General features: G+C 33.9%; 1 protein-coding gene across 3 annotated transcripts in view; it reads right to left on the bottom strand.

The window, feature by feature from the left end:
* Positions 1-557: 557 nt before the first annotated feature.
* LOC144966162 (uncharacterized) overlaps positions 558-24,909 on the bottom strand; it is a 36,363-nt gene continuing 12,011 nt past the window's right edge. For 2 of the 3 annotated variants that reach the window (XM_078902294.1, XM_078902296.1), the window contains exons 14-26: positions 24,533-24,781; positions 22,318-22,479; positions 17,471-21,527; positions 14,800-14,930; positions 13,771-13,911; positions 13,409-13,456; positions 13,154-13,278; positions 12,697-12,835; positions 11,901-11,969; positions 11,552-11,677; positions 10,456-10,503; positions 9,404-9,487; positions 558-4,471 (exon numbers count right to left, since the gene is read on the bottom strand). In XM_078902294.1, the coding sequence (XP_078758420.1) occupies positions 4,439-4,471; positions 9,404-9,487; positions 10,456-10,503; positions 11,552-11,677; positions 11,901-11,969; positions 12,697-12,835; positions 13,154-13,278; positions 13,409-13,456; positions 13,771-13,911; positions 14,800-14,930; positions 17,471-21,527; positions 22,318-22,479; positions 24,533-24,781 (5,412 nt within the window). In that variant the 3' untranslated portion in view covers positions 558-4,438. Of the gene's footprint in view, positions 4,472-8,624; positions 8,652-9,403; positions 9,488-10,455; positions 10,504-11,551; positions 11,678-11,900; positions 11,970-12,696; positions 12,836-13,153; positions 13,279-13,408; positions 13,457-13,770; positions 13,912-14,799; positions 14,931-17,470; positions 21,528-22,317; positions 22,480-24,532; positions 24,782-24,909 lie in introns of all 3 variants that reach the window. The other variant, XM_078902295.1, reaches the window with a different exon arrangement.

The raw sequence follows: 24,909 nt of genomic DNA, 5'->3' as shown, positions 1-24,909 counted from the left end.
GACACAGCATGTACCTCCCTGCCCACTATGGGAGGTCAGGGAGGTACATGCTGTCTAGAATTACAATTAAAGCACCCAAGAGAAAGTAAGACAAAGGGGAACTGGGAACAAACAGGGAACAGATGTAGATTCCAAGAGCACACTATCAGTGTCTGAGATCACCTAAAAGTCTAACCCAGACACCAGCACAAGTCCCCACTAAGAGGAATACATTCAAATGTTTACAAATCATATGTTTAGAATAAAACAAAATAACAGTACGTAACAGTGAGATGATTTACAAGGAAAAAAATATCATCTCCCAAAACTAAAACTGTACATTTGACTGTTTCCCCCTCAGCCAGGGTATCCTGCCAGGGTCAGGAAAAAAAAAACAAGTAATTTCATTCCAAGACAAAGACAGAAAGCAAGTTGGAAAACAGATACAGGGGGATAGAAGACAGTATGTACCTCCCTGCCCACTATGGGAGGTCAGGAACCCCACCAGAAGAGTAGCCTCCCTGACAACACAAAATCTGAATATAACAATTAACGTACAAATAAAACTTAATACGTGATTAATTGATAAATTAAATTTATTTATATTATTATCATTATTATTCATTAATATTTACAACATATGGAATGATAAAATATAAATCGTTTTACAGAAAGTCCAACTGACATTCCCTAAGAAAGACAAATATCACATTATTATAATACATTTCCACAAAAAGATTTTCATCACCAAATAAAATAATAATCGATGAGACAAAAATCTTCATTCCAGGACAAAACCACAAACCAGACTCTTACAATATTGCACAACACCAGTCAACAACTGTAGTGATATCAAATTATAGAAAATCTAAATAACATTGGCAGTAAACATTTAACTCACATGGTCATTGTCTTATCCAGAAAAAGAACTGGGATTCCCAACAAAGGTGTGTTGAATACCATCATTTCAAAAATGAAGAACAAATAATAATTCAGAGATAATTACAGAGAAGTGAAAGTTCTGTCAATCAAATCTGATTTTGAATGAAATAAATAGTCTAAAATAGTCTAAAAAAAAGATAATAAAGAAATAAGGAAAGGAATTTATAAAGAGAAAAGAGAAATTACAAAAGCGGTAGTGAGTATGACGCCATTGCTCTTTAAAGCTGCACCAAATCGCTTGCTTGGGAAGGATTGGAGCATGGTGCCATCATTACATTTTATTTCAATCAGGTAACAATTCTCTGTTTACCTCTATCACTCCTTATGTTTTCGATTTAAAGGAAAGTGAAACATTATAAAAATACAAATTATGATAATTAACTATTCTACATCTTATACTTCGAACTAAATAATGCAAACAAATAAAGATGTGGATTTACAATGCTATATTATTAAAACATATTAAAAAATAAGGGAAGTACTGTGAAAACCCCCCCGCAAAATAACTGTATATTGGAGTAGATTGTATCATTTATGATTTGAATGGGTTTCGGCAGTTTTGGTCCAACATTTTATGATGAGCAGTTGGTCAATGATTAATCTCACAACAAAATGAAATGAGAACTGGTTGTTTGTTTGTTTTGAAGTGCTTTATGCGCTTGCAACTCTTTTAGGTCATATCAGCGCCAGTAAAATGGAAGAAAATTGGATAGTAAAAACATTCTAGATGTATAATTAAAAGGACTTGAGGAAAAAGTAAGACAAGGGGAAATGGTTCAAATAGGGAACAGATGTGGTTTTCAAGAGCACACTATCGGTGCACTTAGTTTGAGATCACCTAAAAGTCTCATCCAGACACCGGCACAAGTCCCCACTAAGAGGAATACACTCAAATGTTCACAAATCATATGTTAAGTATTAAAAAAAAAAAACAGTACATAACAGTGAGATGATTTACAAGTAGAAATAATAGCATCTCCCAAAACTATAACTATACATTCGACTGTTTCCCTTCCAGCCAAGGTCAGGAAAAAACGAAGTAATCTCATTCCAAGACAAAGACAGACAGCAATTGGAAAACAGATAGAGGGGGATAGAAAACACAGCAAGTACCTCCCTGCCCACTATGGGAGGTCGGAAACCCATCCAGTGAGAACATTTTCTTTTTGACATCCTGTGCAATTGTGGTACAACACAGAACACGCGTCCTCTACAAATAAACCCATTAAGTCATGTGAACTGTCAGAGTATCTGTGTAACTGATCGACTAAAGTTTATCCTGCCATATTAATAAATATTCAAATACATTACATGGCTCTGATAAAGTGCACACGATTCAACACCCTTCAAAGCAGATGTCAAAATGCTAGAGACAATCATGTTCTAAACAAGGAATTTTTGTCTAATTTTATGAAAATATATTCTGATTGATAACTAGTAAAACTGATAACTGGCCAAATGTTTTTCTAACAATTCTGCTTTTCCAAAAATATTCACTTTAACTTTAAAAATTTACCATTAAACAATTCATGATATCTATTTTGTCTGGATTTGTAGCACAGACATCCGTCAACATTTCTATCGTACACCTAGTACACCCCAATTTTTCACATATATCGCTATGTACAGTCTTATCTATGAATATCTTCACCTCAATGTCAGTCTTTACGAGTATCAGTTTTAATATAGGAGTAAAAGCAAAGAGCAAAGAGTGACATGGCACTGTATAAAACTCATTCACAATAATCACTTGATATTTTTACAATACAACAAGACAAGAACTGTTGTTTGGGTTTTTTTTTTGTAGAAGTTTTACCCTGCTTGCTACACTTTTATATCATTTCAGCGCTGCGAAAAGAAGAATGATGCAGAATTGTATTAAAAGACAATCTATCCTTGTATCTAGCTGAACTGTTCCATCCAGTCACAGGCAAAATCTTCCTTGCATTGGGATACACATTATGTACTGATATTTTTTGTCCCCCAGGTGTAAGTTTAAGACGAAAGTAAGATGGGTCACTACAATAAAATTATGCAAGCCTTCATTTATTTATTCTTCGGCATATTTTAATTTTAAAAACTATTTGTACTTAACATTCCATAAGGTTCATGGACTTTTCATGAGCATATGTTTTAGTTTTAGAAGCTTGTGACACTTGAAGGTCATTTCAGCGCCGAAGAGAAGAAAAATGATACACTGTACAATAAGGTAGTTAGTTAGAATTAAGAGTTTATTGCTTGAACACTATTGGGTCACGGCACCAAGAAAAACGAAGACAAAGAGGAATAGAGTTACAAGTTTATCCCAGTAGTATTTTACCCCTTTGCTCAGTCTAAAGCACCACAAGTCTCATACAAACAATGGCATATGATCCTCTTCAAAAAGGATACACTCACGAATTCCTTATAGTAATGCATACTCTCTCGGAGGGATGATATTACAGGGAAGAAATATCCTGTTATGTTCTTCCACAGAAAATGCATTCACTCAGATCGGTCTAATTCCCTCACAGAAAGATCTGTCCGAGTCAGGGGCTTGGCAAAACCAAGTCACTGCACCTCAGGACAAGGATTGAAAACAAAAGAGAAAGGGTCACAGATTATACAGGAACACGTGACAATACCAGTAGCCCCCCACCAAGGATCCTAATGATAATTATAAAGTAAAAGTCATTGGGTATAGATCTACATATAACATTCTCTCTAAATTGTTCTTTTCTTTTCATTATGCAGCATCCAAAATTCAGCAGCTTTTATCATTGTGTATACTGTGCTTGATGAAGATTCAAATAATGACCCTTATTGGTCATTATTGCATTATAAAATACATATTAATACGTCACATATGTCTCGAGTATTGCTAAATTTCCTGTTGGAAAGTGAGGAGAAGAGGGAGCAAATAAAATTGCAAAAATAAGATTTAATAATAATATTTTCTCCTTCTAACCTACATTATCAATTTTATGTAAAAGTTAAAAAACAAAATGTATATAAAAGAATTTAAACAAAGAAGGAGAGAAGGAGAAAAGGAAAAACAGTAAACCAAACTAAACAATCAAACGACTTGTAGGTAAAAGGGGGTGTTCCAACGCTTAGACTTTGTTTTTCCTTTGTTCATGACTGAACAGTTTCAAGTGGCAAAACTATGTAATTTCCCCTGTCAATCATTTATCAACTTAAAATGGCTCACAAAGAGTTAATAACAATAATGCAACATTATTGTAATGGATCGGTAAACTTTAGCAATAAACTAAAAAAAAAAAAGAATGACAACGATATGGAAAAACAAACAAACAAAAGTTATCAATTTCACTTTTTTAAAAAAATGATATGTAAATAAATAAAATAAATAACAAATAACAAAAAAACTGTAAAGGGATCCTCTGCAATATTTTTCTTATCCATCTCTCCCTCTTGAAAAATTGATAAAAAGAAGATTATACTCGTCTGAAAACAGTGGTTCTGCAAAGGCCAGTAACTTTCTAATCACAAAAGCTGTCTAGATTGTCATCAGTCTCTAGGATGGTTTCCCGGGTGACGACATCCAAGGCTGAAAGAGAAAAATTATTTTATGAGTATATATAGATGAATTTAACGATAAACCCCTTTCCCCCTCTAAATGGTGGGTGACACCCCCCCCCCCCCCCCTCTGGATAAAATTATACAGGTTTTTACCACAAACTAAAAAAGACAAAGAAAAAAGAAAAATTAAAATAATCCACTTTTCTTGCAAAATAATTTAAAAAAAGAAAACAAAAACAAAAAAATAAATTTAAAACCTAGAAAAAACCCTCAAAGAAACAGCACACACACATACATACAGACAAACAAACAAAATAAAACACCCACGAACAACCCACAAAAACCAATCGTTATGAGCTTATATCTATTGACAAAAACAGAGGCTCGCTTTGTTTTTTTGTTTTTAAGGGTTTTACGGCACTTGCAACACATTAAGGTCATATCAGCGCCAGTAAAAAGGAAGAAAATGGGATAGTAAAAAGTTCTAGAATTACAATTAAAGCATCCAAGATTAAGGAAGACAAAGGGGAATTGGTTCAAATAGGGAACAGATGTAGATTCTAAGAACACAATATCCGTGTACTTTGAGATCGAGTCTCCTCCAGACACAAGGACAGGTCCCGACTACGAGGAATACTCAAATGTTTAAAAATCATAAATAATACATAAACAAAACATAATACAGTGCATAACAGAGAGATTTACAAGGAAAAAAATATCATCTCCCAAAACTAACTATACATTTGACTGATTCCCTCCCAGTCAAGGTATCTGGCCAGGGTCAGGACAAAACAAAGTAATCTCATTCCAAGACAAAGACAGAAAGCATGATGGAAAACAGATATAATGGGATAGAAGACACAGTATGTAGCCCCCTGCCCACTATGGGAGGTCAGGAACCCCACCCAGGAGGCTCGCTTTAAATCAATGCAATGTAATACATTCACATATGAAAGATTCTGGAAAATTTTGCAAAATTGAAGGAAAAAGATTACAAAATCAAATATCAAAAGTTTTAAAAATAAAAACATTAAAAAAATGAATACATGCATTAAATATATTTGGGGAACAAGCACTGATGAAAGATAAAAAAACAAACTTACAAGGTGTATAAAACAGTGCCAGTTAAAGTTTAGAGAAGAATACAGTTAAAGTATAGAGAAGAATACCAGTTAAGTATAGAGAGAATGCCAGTTAAAGTTTAGAGAAGAATACAAGAAAAAAATCAGCCTGTCTCAACTGGGGGTCAAATCTCAGACCTGATAAGAGTTACTTGCGTCATTGGTCGCATCATTTCATGTCGAATGTTTGTTTATTATGATGCAAAGCGAGGGTTCGAAGAGAGAAAAAGCAAACCTTTGGGGCAATCTCTGTGGTGTAATGGAAGCACAACTAAGCGGTAATCAGGAAGCCTGAGGTTTGATCCCCAGTTGAGGCAGATTTGACGTTTGGGGTGATTTTTTTTCTTGTGTTTTTCTCTCTGCTTTGCCTGGTACTGTTTCATAACATCTTTTCAAATTTTCATAACATATACAGACCACGCCATCTTTTAGAACAGTTATTAGGCATGCTTTGGATTCAAGCATGCTAATTGGCTCTTACCAAATTTTTGCTATATAAACAACAAGCCTTAAAGCATGGTAACTGTTGTTGTTGGCCAAAGAAGGGTTTTGAGCCCAAAACATTTTGTGTTTGGAATTTTGCTCTTTTTTGAAGCTGTTATAATAATTTTTGTTTATTACTTTTTACAGTCCACAGCTTCTAGTAGGTTTGTATCACTTTGACCTATCTGACTAAAGTAGCACTCTCATATTGGTTTTCATTCACTGCCATACAAAATTGAATTTATTCAAAGATATTACACAACATGAAAACTTCAAAAAGTATTTTTAGTAGCCTGGAGAGCATAATTTAAAAACAGTTGGATTGAATGTAATCAAAAAGCACTTTCTAAGTACATATACACATTTACACATAGATCACCAGTAGATATCTCATAACAATTCAAATCAAATCTTGTTTCTGTTATAGAATTTTTAAAAGTAAAATGTTACAGTTACCAATCTCTATTCCAAAGAAATGAAATAATTAAAAAAAAAACAACAAATTTCACATAAGTCCTACAGAAGGGGAATAAACCAGACATCAGCCGCAGTGCAGTGCCACAAAGTGAACTAGAGCAAGACGACTTGCTCAAGGTCACACAGCGCAGTGGGTAGTCGAACTCTGTACCTTTCAGGTATGAAGCAAAGACAGCATTGCCTACCCCCACTATCAGTGTACTTAGTTTGAGATCACCTAAAAGTCTCATCCAGACACAAGCACAGGTCCACACTAAGAGGAATACACTCAAATGTTTACAAATCATATCTAATATGGAAACAAAACATAATACAGTGCATAAGAGAGAGATTATTTACAAGGAAAAAAATATCATCTCCCAAAACTAACTATACATTTGACTGTTTCCCCTCTCAGTCAGGGCAAGGACAAAACCAGGTAATCTCATTCCAAGACAAAGACAGAAAGCAAGTTGGAAAACAGATATAAGGGGATAAAAGACGCAGGAAGTACCCACATGGGAGGTCAGGAACCCCACCCAGTCCAGTGATATAGAGTAGGCAGGGATTTTTAAAAAAATTGGAAATCCTTATTTCATCTTCTTTCCCTTTACTATGACAAAACCATTTAAAGCAAAGAAAAAAAGAAAACAAAACATGGAAATATAGTTTTAAGAGCATTTTTTTTTCTTTGGAATATATCACAGAAAAGAAAAGGTGAGATGTACCTTCATAATAATCACTTCCCATCTTGAAAAATAAAACAAACCCGAAAAGGGGAAGTGGAGGGGAAGCGAGTGATAGATAGATAAATAGATAGATAGATAGATAGATAGATAGATAGATAGATAGATAGATAGAGAGAGAGAGAGAGAGAGAGAGAGAGAGAGAGAGAGAGAGAGAGAGAGAGAGAGAGAGAGAGAGAGAGAGAGAGAAGAGAGAGAGATAAAGGGAATTTCTTACCCTTAGTCTACTTTTGCACATTATCCCTCAATAGAAGTCGTTACTTTTTATTGACATATGCCATAAAATGCAAATCATGGAAAACAAACAGTTAAAATTATGAACATTGATCTAAATAGATTATTTTGTTGATACAGCAATGTTTTCAAAAGTTTCATTCATGTCAAATATTGATAAAACATGTATTCCTCACTTACATCCGTTTCTATCTAATTTTTAAAAAACATAGTTTTCAAATTAGCTAAATTTTTATTCTTTTAAAAGATGATATAGTGTTGGTCTAATCATCAATGACCGATTCATCCAGGATTCAAGAAGTTTTGTCAAAATTATAACTATTGGAGACATTTAAGATATTAGTGTAAAGCAATGAAACAAATCAAAATGAAATATGATTTTGAATTGCTATTTGGGCAGCTAATGAAAATGGGATAAAAACATACACCACCACATTAAATTCCTACACCACATTAAATAAAATCTTACCATGATCAGTTTCGATTCATTCCTTATAGAATAGTATTTACAATTCATGAAAACAGGAAAAGTGCACCATGAGAAAATTGGCAAGACATATTTCTTTTACTTGAGTTAAGAGAACAGACAAACAAATAAAAAGGCAACTGCAAAGTAAATAAAATAATGAAGGCCCAAAACATTATATATGTTTATTTCCACATAGGTACATATATATGTATAGGTATCCCAAAACCCGAAAATCAATTTCTTTTGAAACTGTGATTGATTACCTAGCTGGTAATTCCCATTCTCCAGTTCGCTATTAGGCGAGCACAAGAGAATTCAAGAAGAAAATCATACAAAATTTTACTTGGGTTTCATTCAACCTTAACCAGTCTGATATTAACCGTCACCTTAGTTTTAAATTCCCAACATCAATATTTATTCATTAGCTTTTTGTGATAGAGTTATGGAGGATATGATCTATTTAGGACAGTGGTTTTGTTATAGGTTACAACCTAATAATTGGGAAATATAATAAAGTGAATGTTAATTTAATTTCAGTGAGTGGAGAGACTAGCAAATGACAAGAAGGCAAGAGGAAGAAAAAGCATACGTCGTTTTCTGAAGGCATGACAACAATTTTACAACATTCACACAACATGCATTGTAAACTGGATTATAAAACGCTAATAGTACCAATGATTATTTGTGTATCCTTCATATCTGAAGAAAAGGAAAAAATAGTTGGGATTTTATGAGAAAATTTCTCACATCAAATATTATATTGTATAGAAGTTCTTCCCTTAAATGTCCGCTTTTACTTATGAAGAATATGACAGTGCATAATTTTTCTTGGAAATTGACTCTTAAAACAGTTAACTAAATATAACGACATAAATGGCAAGCGTTTATTTAAAGAATCAAAAGTATTTGAGAATATTTATTTCCAGAGGTTTCCAATCATTTATAGTTCTCTGGTACAAAGAAAATATTTTGTAATTATTGGTGCAATGAAATGAAAAGGTTGTTTTCATTAACGGTTTTTCAAAAATGAGTGGGTCTTTGAATGTCTGAGATTAAAGTTGCCATCAAGTTATTTATTTTAGGCAGTGTATATAATATAGCTCTTTCTTCTTGACAAAAGAAACTCCCACATGAGCTCATTAAGCACGTCACCCTTGCTTGATGTACCATCCTGTTGCAATTTGACAACACTCCTTTGCACCACGTCCAATTATCGATGAGATTTTGTGTGAAGGTCCCAGAGAGTAATGGCATATTTATTAAATAGTTGGACCATTTCATTTCTAAGATGACTACATTCCTTTCCAAGTTTTTCAACATGTTTCATCTGACAAAGACCTCGAGTTGAGCATAAAAACTTTTCAAACACAAAAATTTAAGGTTTGCGGAAAAAAACAACCAAAAGAAAACAATTCATTTTGAAAAGGAATAAAAATTCTTAAAAATCATACCAATTTTGGTTCTGCTTTTGCCAGTACATTCTTAGTTTGTTCGTCCGAAAACCGTACAACAGTAGCAATGACTTTGGCCAATGTCTGCAAAAAGTAAAAATTGAAACATAATAATACCAAACTTTTTGTGATATTTATATAATGATTCCTAATTTTTCATATAATGATGTGAAGCAATCCCCCTTCTCTTCTCTCTCTCTCACACACACTCCCCCCCCCCCCCCCCATCTCTCTCTCACACACACACACACCATTCTCTCTCTCACATTCTCTTTCTCAAAAAAAACAAACCCTCCAAATAAAAACCAAATAAATAGAAACCCCCCCCCCCTAAAAAGAAAGGTAAAGAAAAAAATAACCCGTTGCAAAAATACATTGTCAAATAAAATGTCATTTTCATATGGGAAGTATCTTTATTTGTTTTTGTTTTTAAGGGTTTTATGGCGCTTGCAACAACATTAAGGTCATATCAGCGCAAGTAAAAAGGATAGTAAAAACATTCTAAGATGGGGTGCAAAATTAAAAAGGACATGTAGAGGAAAAAGTATAGAGACAAAGAATGGTTCACTAGACAGAGTAAGATTCCAAAGAGGATACACTCAAATGTTTACAATCTTATGTTAAAATAAATAATAACAGATCCACTAAAGGAATATATTCAAAAGACAAAATATATTCAAAATAAATATACATAACGTTACATCAAAGAGGATGATTTCAAGGAAAAAAATATAATCTCTTTCAAACATATACAAGAGCAATTGAAACGATTCCCAGAGGATCAGCAGGGTCAGACAAAATGACATGAAGTAATCTCATATTCCCCAAGAATGTGAAAGTGAGCAATTAAAAAAGATTGAAATATAGTATGCGAAAAAGTAATGCCTCCCACTATGGGAGGTTGGGAACCCCACCCAGTGGGAAGTAGCAGTCATTTTATTTATATCGCTATTATTTTTTTTCTCTCCAGGAAATGGTGAAAAAATGTCGCAGCATATAAAAAAAAAATTGAAATAAAATGTCATTGCTGAAATTTTAAAGAATGCTCTCACCTTGGTTTCCTTGCCCATCATGTATTCATAGAGAATATTTTTCAAATACTGAAATAAATGGCAGAAAGTAAAATAGATTACAGGTAAGCCGATGCAAACGAATATAAGTTTTAAAACAAACCTATAACTTAGGCTGTGGTAGATGCTAGACAACATTCAGACAGAAAGAGTTCATAAACATATATCTTGTTGGCAATAAATATGTGACAGCCCATTACCTCAAAGGGGACAAAGGCATCATATAAGAAAAAACTTGAGCTTTTAATTAGCGCAATATCCACTAAACATGCTCAAAGCGCTTTACAAGGGGTCCCTGGCCAACAGCAACACATAACATGTAGGACGAGACATGACGCCTGTCAGGCGATATTACAAATTTTTGGACAGAGACAACGCTGTTAACGGCCAGGTACTATTTTACACCTGAGTACGGTGAGAGAATGTGAGTAAAGAGCCTTCTCCATGGACTCAATTATGCGCTGAGCGAGGCTTGAACCCAGGACCTTCTGATCCGAAAGCAAGTGTCATACCACTAGACCACATAGCCGCACAATATATAATGTGATGACCTGGGATTTCAATACTGATTGATTTAGACTAATGTAAGCTGTAGACATTTATTCATTGTACCAAAACAAACAAACAAACAAACAAACAAACAAAAACTGATCAGGCCACGCACATTACCATAAGAATTTAAGCTTGTTATAAAATGTTATTTCCCTTCCCTTTTAGCTTATAGTCCACTAATTAATACAACATTGCAAATACTGGTTGTGACATGTTCAAAAAATAAACACATACTGCCTTAATCCTAGACTTACATTATGCAATTTCTGACCATGAATATATTGATACGACTACACTGTAATATAATGTTTTCATTATTCACAAATCAGTCATTACTCACTGATATTTGGTGGGGAGATTTCTTACCTCCAATAAAAATTGATCAAAACATTTTATGAAACAAAAAGTTGAAAAAATAGGGGACATTTATTTAGATTTTTAATTTTTTTTTTTTACTGTCTTGCTTCATCAAATATTTTGATCACTGTTTTCTATATGTCCAACCCCCATAAAAGACAGCATATACCTCAAATTCTGTAGGTTCCCTGAAGACAGCGTCATCATCATGGTTGAGATAGGAATCATCCAATGGGAGAGGAGGATCGTCGTCATCTTTTCTAGGCAGTTTGGCAGTCTTTTCAAGCTTGTCCAACTAGTCCATAGCAACATTGATGGCAAATGATAAGAAAGAAGATAGAAGTGATGAAAAAGCCTGCACAATAGTATTGACAACTTAATTTTATAAACACAAAAAAAAAACCATAACCCATCTCAAATCTGTTCAGCCACATGTGAAGTCATTATGAAAAGTCTAGTTTACTTGAGCCTAAGTTATGGTTTTATTCAAACCCTTTTATTATATTCATTTTACTCACTTTCTTATGGAGCTCTCGTTCCCGTATTTTGTGCTGACCAAGTTCTCCACTCAGCTGAGACACTTGAGCCTTTAAGTAAAAAAAAAAAAGGAATAAAAAGCATTTAAAAAATAACTAAGGAAATTAGACAAGCGTTTCAAAGTTTGTTTTAAATGAGCTAGAGAAAAAAAAAAACAATAAAGTAAGGCGTAATTGGCGATTAAAATTTCTATTTTCATCCATGAAGTGATATTCATCTCTTTTAATCTCAATAGACACCACACGGTAACAGCTTCTCCTTTAAGCAGTCGATTCAAAAACCTGCCTCTTTCAATTTTTCTATATTATTTTTCGAAAATGGCTCTTTCTTGCAAAGTTTAGCATAAATTTTAAAAGTGCTTTGTGGAGATTTAGACTGATTAATAAGTGTGGGATTTGAGCGGACATTTAAAATGGAGACGACTTCTAATTAATAATAATAATAATAATAATAATAATAATAATAATAATAATAATAATAATAATAATAATAATAATAATAATAATAATAATAATAAAGTGTTCTTTTATAGCGCTAAACGCCAAAGCCTCAAAGCACTTTACAATATACTTGTCAAACCATAAACACACTCATACCGAGCCAAACAAACACAACTGACACACACTAACTATGCAAGTTTTACAAAATGAAATTGACATTCAACAAAACGGAACCAAAAAATAAAATGTATAATTTACCCATCAATAAGAAAATGCCTTGGATAAAAATTTCTGGAAAAGAGGAGTCTTTAGATTTTTCTTTAAATTGTCATATCACCTGTAGATCCATGTTGTGTAGCTCCAGATTTTGGAACTCTATTGCCAAGTTAGGGTCATTAGGATCAATGTAATTCATACCAGGAGCTCTCTCACCAGCCATAAAATTCCCTGATGACTGTGATTTCAACAGCTTGAGTCTAAATAGTCGAAATAAAAAGATGTATATATAACACAAAGATCTAAAATAAGATTCGAATGTGAGGTATTTAATGATTTGATGGTATTTGAATATTGCAGACATAAAACAAAACGAATATAAATTTGAAGACAACTTCGAGAAAAAGAGCCTTAACCAAAAGAGACACATTTATTACAGATATCAAAAGGCTATCCGAAAAGGGACATTGCATTTTGTATCAGAATGACAAATATTAATAACAAATCACTTGGTCATACAAATTTAAAATGAAAACTAAATAAGAACAGGTGAAAATTAATTTAAAAAAAAAACTTACTCATACTGATCTTTCATCAATTGCATTTGCTGCTGAAGATCTTTGATTTGTCTGCGTAATGAATCCTCTCCCATACCACTTGGCATACTGGATTGTAGTGATGCCTGACTTTGGCACATCATCTCCTTATTAAAAATAAAATTGATTGAAAGTTCATTGAAAGAAATGGGCCTATCTATTCAAAAATAGCTTTATTTAAATACTAAAATTTTCAACAAAAAAAAATACTGCACAAAATAAAATATGAAACAATACCTCAACAACTTCCATTGGTTTTGGGGCAGCTGCAGTCGTCATTACATTCTGGGTGAGAGATAAAACAAACTGTAATTAGTTAAATGTTTAGAAAATGCACGGCCCTCTGGCACTTTTATGTAAAACAGTAGTACTTCAGATCCACAAGGTCAATGAAACAGGAATTTACCCTGAATTCTGTGAGCATTTGACAGACACTAACAATTGCTTTTTTCCCTTGAATTGGGTGGTAGTTTATGATAAGAAAGCTGGTACAAGACTAAGTCGAAAATCATAAAGCATCTGTACTGGACGTACAAGCAGAACATTTTGTACCCAATCATTGAATGAAAAATGAATACATGCATTCATGTGTTCAATACCTGTCTTTCAATCAGACTCTCTGTCCGCACAGCTTGCTTCTGTAGATCTAGGGACAGTAACTCTTGCTGGTGTTTTTGCTGCACTGCCATTAGCTCTGACTGTAATTGCACTATCTTTTCACCCATTGTTTTTTCCAATATCTGTAAAGTTAGCCAAAAACAATAACAACCATTAACAATCGGCAAAATAATAATTATCATCCTCTTCATCGAAATCTCCATACCTCATGCTTTGAGAGCAGTGAAAGTGTGTTTTTGTCAGTCTGTCTGTCTCTCTCTCTCTCTCTGTGTGTATGTATGAATGAATAGAAAAAAAAAGGTGAGAGAGATGTTTGTTTTTGTTTTTAAGGGTTTTACGGCGCTTGCAACACATTAAGGTCATATCAGCGCCAGTAAAGAGGAAGAAAATGGGATAGTAAAAAGTTCTAGAATTACAATTAAAGCACCCAAGAAAAGGGAAGACAAAAGGGGAACTGGTTCAAATAGGGAACAGATGCAGATTCCAAGAGCACACTATCAGTGTACTTAGTTTGAGATCACCTAAAAGTCTCATCCATACACAAGCACAGATCCCCACCAAATGGAATAAATTCAAATGTTTACAAATCATATAATAATAAGTAAACAAAACATAATACAGTGCATAACAGAGAGATGATTTACAAGGAAAAAAATACCATCTCCCAAAACTAACTATACATTTGACTGTTTCCCTCCCAGCTAGGACTCCGGCCAGGGCCAGGACCAGGACAAAACCAAGTAATCTCATTCCGAGACAAAGACAGAAAGCAAGTTGGAAAACAGATATAAGGGGATAGAAGACACAGTATGTACCCCCCTGCCCACTATGGGAGGTCAGGAACCCCACCCAGTCTCTCTCTGTATGTATGAATAGAAAAAAAGGCGACAAGAGATGATGGCAGATGTTAGTGATAGAAGCAAATTAGTTAACTTGAGATCTAACTCAAATTATACAAACTACAGATTAATGTATTCTAGTGGGAAATTCCCAATTACTGTCAGTCTTACCTCTAGCTTCCCCTTGTATTCTAGATGTAAATCATCAATCTTATCATCTCTCTCCTTAATCTCTTTACGAAGCTCTACCATGTCATTCTCATGCTCCCTCATCAGGCCTTGCTCTCCTCTTTCTCCTTTGTCTGTAAACAAAATGACATAATAATAATAATAATAATAATAATAATAATAATAATAATAATAATAATAATAATAATAATAATAATAATAATAATAATAATGACATATACTAAAAAAAAATGGCATTGCTTGAGAACAACAAGGTGAATTACTTCTCAGTAACAACAACTACAATAATAATACTAATGATAATAATAATAATAATAATAAATAATAATAATAATAATAATAATAATAATAATAATAATAATAATAATAATAATAATAATAATAATAATAAAATAATGATGATTGTTTCTTTGTTTTTAAGGGTTTTACGGCGCTTGCGGCATATTTATGGCATTCCAGCGCCAGCAAAAAGGAAGAAAATGGAATAGTCAAAAGATTAGACTTGCAATTAAAGCAGCCAAGAAAAAGTATGGCAAAGGGGAATGGTACAAATAGGAAACAGGTGTAGATTCCATGAGCAACTGTCATTGCACTTAGTTTGAGATCACCTAAAAGTCTCATCCAGACACAAGCACATGTCCCTACTAAGAGGAACACACTCAAATGCGTACATTATACATTAAAAGCAACATATCTAACAATACATAACAGAGAGATTATTTACAAGGAAAAAAATATCATCTCCCAAAACTATAACTTGACTGTTTCCATCAGAGTCATGGACTCCGGCCAGGGCTAGGACAAATACTGAAAGCAACTAGGAAAAAACAGATATAAGGGGATAGAAGACACAGCGTGATCTCCTGCCCACCATGGGAGGTCAAAGACCCCACCCAGGATGATGATGATGATGATGATGAACGTGCATACCCTTGACTAGGTCATGCTCTTTTGTGCTTCACAGTAACAAGTATGACAAAAATGTGAAAATAACAAGAAAAAAATCTAGATAACACACGCACACCACTCACTCACTCTCACACACACAAACAACACACACCAATAGAGACCTGCCTGTACATTGTTTGTATGATAATCTATTACTTTATTTATGAAACCACTCTATAACCACTATATATCATTATAGTTCCCTGACATATTATAGAGATTAGTCGATAAATATATTTATATATCATATTGTTTGTTACTCTTGATAAAGATCTGATAAAAGTGTATAAGAAAAAGACAAAGCAAGAAAGAAAAGTACATGAAAAAAAAAAAATTGTCTCGAGGAGGTCGAGGTTCGATCCTCAGTCAATTAAGACTGATATTTTGGAATAGTCTTTTTCTTTCTTGCTTTGTCTATCATTCTTATACACACTTTTTCAGATCTTTATCATACACCAGTGCCTCTTTTCTCGATTATTATTCTTGACTGCGTGTGGTGTCTTGTGAACAGGCATTCTCTTTTGAACACTTTAATTTATATGTCCAAGTGGATAGATATCCTTACAACAGTAGCTTGTCTTCTATTGACTTCACCTTGTGACAAAATAAACCAGGGTGGAAATAGTTATTTTTTGTTTGTTTTTAAGGGTTTTATGGCGCTTGCAACACATTTAGGTTATATCAGCGCCAGTAAAAAGGAAGAAACTTGGATAGTAAAAAGTTCTAGAATTACAATTGAAGCATCCAAGAGAAAGTAAGACATAGGGGAACTGGGAACAAATAGGGATCAGATGTAGATTCCAAGAGCATATCACCAATGTACTTAGTTTGAGATCACCTATAAGTCTCATCCGGACACAAGCACAAAATCCAACAAAGAGGAATACACTCAAATGCTTATATCATACATTCAAAATAACAAATATAATAATACATAACAGAGATGATTTACAAGGAAAAAAATATCATCTCCCAAAACAATAATTATGCATTTGACTGTTTCCCTCCCAGCTAGGACTCCGGCGAGGGCCAGGAAAAAAACAAGTAATCTCATTCCAAGACAAAGACTGAAAGCATGTTGGAAAACAGATATAAGGGGATAGAAGACACAGTGTGTACCTCCCTGCCCGCTATGGGAGGTCAGGATCCCCACCCGGTGGAAATAGTTATTTGCTATAACAGGCATAATAGGCAATAGAATACCAATACAGTTTGAAGGTGACGATGTAGTGATGGGAACGAGATCATAGCAATTGGAAGGATGCTTCATTATAATTTTTCGTATATCTTCTTCAGTTTAAATGATGGAAGGATTAAAAGAATGACATGTATGCAGTAATTATCACTAGCAATGAAACTGAGGAAAGCAAAGAAAAATAGTGAAGAAAAGACGTTTTGACACAGAAAAACTGAAAAATCCAATAATACAAGTACAGTTCAAGCAGCATATCTGTTGAGAATAAATGTGAGGCAATACAGGACCAGGCAGACCTCTCCATAGAACACTTCAACCAAGCGTTAGAAAAAAACACAGTTAATGGATACATGAAGAGCCCAACAGAAACTGGATCTCAGAGAAATCTTGGGATTTCATGATTTTACTCTTGATGAAAAATGAAAATTTCAGAAGATGCTAAAACGACACAACACCATCAAGGAATGTAAAAAACCCAGTAAAATAAAATAAATTCAATTTCATTCTTACCATATGCTTGTGCAAGGGTCTCTTCAAACTCCCTTTCTTTCTTTGCCATTTGAAGATTCATATCTCTAACCAGCTGCTTGACTTTACCGGCATGCTCACTCTCTTGTTCTTCCAATAGGGCTTTGTTCTTTTGATCGGCTTCCTGAATTCTGTCAGTTACATCTTTTTCCATCTCTGCCAACTTGTCATCATAATCACACTTTACGGATTCTGCATATTTTTCTGCTTTTGCAACCTTTGCTTTCAAATCATCAAATTGACATTCGTACTGCACCCTGGAAGTGTCTGCCTTTGTCTCAACGTCAGACAGTCTCTTATTCAAAGCTTCATTTTCACTGATGGCATCTGATAACTTCTCCTCTAATGATAATTCTGATTGTTTATGTTGGTTTTCGTTTTCTTCTTTTTCCTTTATCACAGATTCTTTAGTCATAATCTCTTCTTTATGACGAGTTTCAATGTCTTGCAATTGTGTTTGGTGATCAGAGCTTAATCTCTCTTTATCTTTAGTCAAAATTTCAACTTGAGAGTTCAAGCCAGAAACATCGTCTTCCAATTTTGTTATCTTTTCTTTCAGTTGCATCTCCAAAGCTTCCTTCTCACTTTGAAGTTGTTTTTTCACTTGAGAAATGTACACCTCTGCTTTCTTTTTGTAATCGGCAACTTTAGAACTACTTTGTGAGTCCAATTTTGTGGTTAATTCATCTACTTCAGCATTGTGCGCTTCCTTCACTGTGTGAAGTTGATTTTCAAAATCCTCTTTTTGAATTTTAATTTGTGACTGAATATCCTCCAATTTTTGTTGCAGATCATTCACTTGTGAAGTCTTGCTTTCTAATGATTTTTCAAAATCCAACTTGCATTTCTCCACCGTATGGAGACTTTCCAAAGTTTGGGCAAGTTTATTTTCCAACTCTGACTTTTCTCGTTGTTTTTCTTCCACCTCAGATTTTGTCTGATCAATGGATTGAACCTTGCCCTCAAGTTCTACCTTTTGGTTTTGAGCTTCTTCCAATAATTTGTTAGTCTTTTCAAGAAGAGACTCCAGCTGTCGAGATTTTTCTTCACTCTTTTGCAATTCATCTTCCAGTGATTTCTTCTCAGTATTAAAGGATTCCATCATGGACCCATTTTGAGTGTGAAGAGCTGAAATTTGGGCATCCCTCTCTTCTATTTGAGATCTCATGTCATTGAGTTGTTGCTGGGAAGATGTTAAATTGGAACTAACTTCTTCATACCCTAATTCTTTCTCTTTTAATATTTTCTCTGCTTCACTCAGCTTGCTGCTCATCTCTTGACAGTTCAAACGAGCCTCTTCCACTATTTGCTGCCAATTTTTGTCCTTTTCTTCTGAAGTTGTTGTAAGTGCTTCAAGTTCTTTCATCTTTGATTCCAAATTTGCAGTCAAGCTTTGTACTTTATTTTCCAAATCAACTATCGTGTCCTTGGATAAGCCGGAATTCTCTTCTAATTGCAAAAGACGAGTATTGGCACGAGTAAGTTCATGATACATTTCCTCCCGCGCTGTTTTCTCAGTTTTCATTTTTTCCTCCAAACCCTCAATTGTTCCTTTAGCTTGGCCTTGAATTTCTTTCATTTTGACAACAAATTTCTGTTTCAGATCCTTGACTTTTTGATCTCCTTCACGTTGAATGTTTTCAATTTCTTTTTGGTGGTTTTCTAATTGCAACAATAATTTTTCTTCTCCTTCTTTAATCTTCAGCTGTAAAGTGCTTTGAAGCTCATTCGATGACAGTTCTGCTTGACTTTGAGAATTTTGCAGCTGCTCTTTCAATATCATGATCTGCTCATTCAAAGACATTTCAAGTCTTTCATACTTCTGTTGCTCTTTCTCTAAATGTGCAGCAAATTCGTCTTTACTTGCCTTCAAATCATTGACCTCAGACTCCTTCTGGGATTTTAACATAACTAACTCCTCTTTCAGTTGTGAGAGTTCATTGTTTTTGTCTGTTGCCATCTTCTCTTTATCTTCAATAAGAGAATTTTTTTCCATCTGCAGCCCTTCTATCTTTTCTTGCAGATTCTTCACTTGATCAATATTTTCTTGTAACGAATTATTTGTTGCTTTTAATATCTCCTCCATTGAATAATATTCTGTTTGAAGTTGAGATATCTTGTCTTTTTGTCCATACACGATAGAGTCCTTCTCTTCCATTGCCAAGGAATTGGTCTTTTCAATGTTTTTCAATTCAATTTCTAACTTTTCAGATCGACCCATCTCCAATGCAAGTTGCTTCTGCAATGCTTCATGCTCAGCAGTAATGGTGCCCGCCATCAATTCCAGCTTTTTGTCTTTTTCTTCCAGCATAGTTTTTAATTTTTGTTCAGATTCCAAACCTTCTCTCTGTTTCTCTTCCAAAGTCTGCAATGAATTCATCAATTCTAAGACTTCAGAGTCTTTTTTAGCTAAAGATTCCATGAGAGTTTCAACTTCCTCTTTTTGTTTTTGAGAATCACCGTTAAACTCTTCTAGGTCTTTTGTTTTCTCAGCCAAAGATTTCTTTAAAGATTCAATTTCTTCTTGATACTTTTCTTGAATTTTGGATAATCTGAGCTCTGCATCATTAGTTTTCTGAACCATGTCTCCTTTCAAGGACTCCAAATGCAGATTATGTTCCTGAGAGATATTCTTCATTTTTTCTTCCCATTCCATGACAGTTTCTTTCAACAATGCTGCATGCCTCTCTTCTTGTTCTTTCAACTGATCTTCCTTCAAACGTTCAAAGTTCTTTGTGATATCTTCAACACTAAATTGATTTTGAGATGTCAAGTCATTCATGCGCGATTCAAATTCAGAATCTTTCTCTTTTAATTTCTCTTCATATTTTTCCTTCAGCTTTGTCATGGTTTCTTTATATTTTGCATGTTTTTCCTCAAATTGTGTTTTGAAAGATTCTTCCAATGTTTTTATCTCTTCTCCTTTGGTCAATAACATCTCTTCATATTTCTGTGCGAGTTCTTCTTTCTCTTTCGATAACAAGGAAATCTTTTCTTCAAATTCTTGATCTTTTTGGCTGATTTGATCTGTGAGAGAATCCTTCATATCTTTCAAGCCTTTAATTTTTGTATTTGCCTCAGATCGTAACTTTTCAAACTTTTCAAGAGTTTTTGTCAACTTGGCTTCAGATTCTTCGACCTGTTGATTTCTCTGTTGGAGTTCTTCTGTAATCTTTTCACGCTGTTCTTCAACAGACTTAATATAGGCTGCATTATCTTCCATAACTGATCTAATGGCAACAATTTCGTCATCTTTTGATAACAGTGTTTTTTCAAATGATTTTATTTGTTCTTGTAAGTCATCTTCATGGGACATTAATTCTGAGACTTTCACCTCTAAAGCACCTTTCTCCTCTGTAATTTGTTTGACTAGGGTATTTTGATGTTCCTCCAGTTTTTCATTCATTTCCTCTTTGGACTTCTTCAAATCTTGTACAATATCTTCCAGAATAGTTAACTTCTCTTCTAAACTGGCCTTCTCTGTTTGGATTCTCTCTTGACATGACTCCAAACTTTGGATGATACCCTTGTGAGTTTCTAGATCTTTCTTCAAATTTTCAAGCTTACACGTATTTTCCTCCAGTTCTACAGCTTTTTCCTTCAATGCGGTTTCTAATTCACCAATTCTAGATTGTTTTGTATCAATTTCTTTCTCTTGGTTCTCACACTTGTCTTGGAGTTGCTGGATAATGTCCTCTGATGCTTTTACACTTTCTTCATGTTCTTTGTCTTTCACATCAATTTTGCTTTTTAGTTCTGACAATTCTTGTTGTACTGAGTCATTTACTTTTTGTCTATCAGACTGTAACGATGTAACTTCATTTCTCACTGTGTTTACTTGTTGTTGTGACGCTATTAATTCTTCAGACACAATCAGTACCTGATTCTTTTGTTCCTGTAATAATTCTGACAGCTCATTCAATTTACGCTCATATTCTGACTTTTGAGACTCTAGAGATTGTATTCTAGAATGTAACTCTTCTCTTTCTTTGAAGAGGTCATTCATTTTTCCTTCCACTTCTCCTTTGCTGCAGTCAACCTGGATTAAATGAACAAAAATTACGTCATGTAAAAATATATTGCTATATTTCAATTTGTATTCAATATATATATCCTTAATTTTCTTAATTAAGGAACATTTCGATCCTGTTTTTCTTATAACTATTTCCCTTTATATATCTGAGGCTTTATGGTGAAACAGATATGCTGTCAAAATGTAATGAGTATTCACAAAATTGATTCAAAATTTGTTTAACCATTATCTATATCATGCATCCAATTCACTAAACGGGTATGTTTAAAAATATGACAGTGACATTAGACTCATGTTTTCATATAGATGACAAATCTATATGAAAACTTGAGTTTAATGATAACACAATTAGTAAAAATTGACAAGAACATTGAAATGAGGCACAAAGAAACCTAGATTCAATGAAAAAAAACTGCACAAAACTGTTTATTCCCAATTTCTCATGAAGTGTTTGCTGCATTCATATCTGATCTTCTTGCGACACTCATTTCAGACTCTTTCGCAAGTGATTCCTAATTACTTTGGGAAGAGGAAGAGCTGATAGTGTTGAGGTAAAATTACTTACCTGAACTTTTAAGAATGACAGACGAGTTTAAGGTTTTGTATCATTTAGTCTTATCACAGGCATAATTCAAAATGGAGACGTTGCATTTCAATTTGCTTTAAAAATGACAATTAACTAAAACTTTTTGAATTTCAGTATGGGGTTGTGGAAGAATCGAAATCAAGACTAAAATGGATCAATACAATATTAATTTCAATCTATCTATTTCTGAGTAACACAAAAAAGTCTTACTTGCTCTTTTAGACGACTGTTTTCTTCACTGAGAGCAGAAAGCTTTGTAGCATTTTCCTCATGTTCTACCTTCAGACTGCCATACTTGTCAGAATAATCTTTGATTTGAACTTGTAACTGGTCTTTGTCATTCTCTTTACCTTTGATAGCACTATGTAATTCCTTGAAACAATAAGAGAAAAAAAATTCTTGATGAAAAATAAAAAAAGATGCCATGATGACATTTTTCTTTTCATATAATCATTTCATCTGTCAGTAGTCCTTGAAAACCACAAAGACATGGAGCTGGTATTTATCTCAGATTTTGAAGCAATAAATGGACAGTCACATTAGCTTGCTACCTTTTGGAGAAGCCACAAATATATTCTCCACTCGATAAACTAGGACCAGCTGCCCAAAATACTGCTGGATAAAGAGATGGGTCATAAAACCCTGAATTGATCTGGGATCTTAAGCAGTCCCTTTGCTAAACTATTGGGATTGTGTCATTTTATTAATATAAACATTTTGATAAAGAATATGTTTTTAAAGAAATCATGCCCCATTTTTTGGGCAAATTGAAATATTAAGGCAATTTCCAGTGTGATGAAACTCAGATAATGGAATATTTTACATCAATTATATTTTTTTGGTAACGTTTATTAAGTTCACTTGTTTTTTTAGAGTTTAACATTTTGAGCTGTGCAATTCATTCTCAACAGAACGTTTAACACCAATAAGAAGATGAAGGTCGATAGCTATAGTTATAGTAATTATTTTTAGTTCTTAGTTGTTTTAAACCATAAATAACTGTTATATTTCTAATATACTTCTCAACTATTATAATATAACAATCAGTTCTAAGCGGGCAGAAATTAATCTGTATGTAATCCCTGATTACTTCTTTCCTTTTAATTTACAACTTTTTTTTCTTTCAAATTGTCTTTAATCTTTTAAAGTATAGAAAATGTTTTAAATTATCACCGCAAAGATAACTCAATTAGAACCCTTTTCCCTTCTATACTTAATTACCTTATCTCACAGCCTGGTTCATCCTTATTTGCAAATGAAATAATTTTCTGAATTTTTTTCATAAAAGGTGATATTGCCATTAACTCAAGTGACGCGGCCTTGCATTCCGGAAGCTACACTGGACAGTGCCTAGTTGCTACAGCTGATCAGTTGAAACAATGGCAGCTCGCCTAGCAGTTTTTCAATATTTACACCCATCCCAGAAAATATACTTTTTTGAGCTAATAGCAATAATTTATGGTACAACCTTTATATTTTCTTAAAGGGAAATAAGATATTTATTGAGAGAGCAAACTTAGTAAGAATTTATGAAACCTGAAACAGTCATCTTTCTATTACGAATAATTGAGTGGTGGAATGAGAGGGAGCAAGGCTTTACACCTTATTGCTACACACATTAGCCTAGTTTTCGTCTAACACACGCATATACACACCAAGAGCCCACGTAATATGCACACATGTAATAAAGGAATTTTCTACAAACACACACACGTGGGTAACATTATTTCTTTGTGTCCTTTGTTTGAGATGTAACAGATGACCAGAGCATGCAAAACAGCGTGGTAGGGGCATGGGGGTGGGGGGAGGGGGGGGGGGGAAGGAGGCTCTTTGTTGGCTTTGTTTATGACTTGAAAGGCCACTAACTTGCCTTCAACAAGTTGAAGGACATAGCTAAATTATTGACCAATCAGAATCAATTAAATTTTTACTGCATTTCTAAATATAGAAAGGTTAACAACTCCATTCATAAACGGGGTTGATCTTGTCCTCAATAATGGACTGGCGCGCTTGGCGTCAAAGCCAACTCGTCCTCAATACTGGACCATCGCCCCACTGACTCAGTTATGCTCGTCCTCAATATTGGACCTGCGCGCTACTAGAATTAATGAAAAAAATTACATATTTTTTGCCAATCATGAACAAATGAATATAGAAGTTATGTAATCCATATCATCTTACAAAATGAGCTGTGTGACGAATGGTATGGGAAAACTAGCAATTTTTCGACATTGTTTTTTTTTTTTAAGATTCTAAGCGCTAATGACACACATATAACATTTCAGTGCCAATAAAAATGTAGATGATGTGGAGACTAAAAGGTTATCAATTTTTACTTGTAACCACCCATAAATAAAAAAGTAAAAGAGTGTTCAATTAAAGAAATGGTTTAATTTTGAGAGCAAAATTTCTTTTCTGCGGTTACCTCCATCAGTAGCTCATGCTCTTTTTCTTTTGATGCCAAGGTGGTCTGTGCCAATAACAAAGCTTGTTCAACTTCAGACAGCTTAGACTCCGTTTGACAGTGCATTTGTTGAACTTCATCCAAACGGTTCTTTGTATCCAGAAGCAATCGATCATGTTCTACTTTCATAGAATCCAAAAGTCTGTCATGCTCCATTTTCAAAGATTCCATTTCTGCTTTATGTAAGTTTTCTGCATCAGCTGACATTTCCTGCGATTATGGGTTTTGTAAAAGAAAAAAATAACATTATATTTATGACAATGACAGACAAAATTAATTTTAATAATAAATTAAAAAAACGTTATAATAAGAATTTATCCAAATCTTGTTAAAACAAA

This window comes from Berghia stephanieae, chromosome 2 (assembly GCF_034508935.2).
Source record: "Berghia stephanieae isolate SIO BIC M18660-M18661 chromosome 2, UCSD_Bste_1.3, whole genome shotgun sequence".
Taxonomy (NCBI): domain Eukaryota; kingdom Metazoa; phylum Mollusca; class Gastropoda; order Nudibranchia; family Aeolidiidae; genus Berghia; species Berghia stephanieae.
Note: the sequence above shows the minus strand (reverse complement) of the source record. Positions and strands in the feature narration are given on the sequence as shown.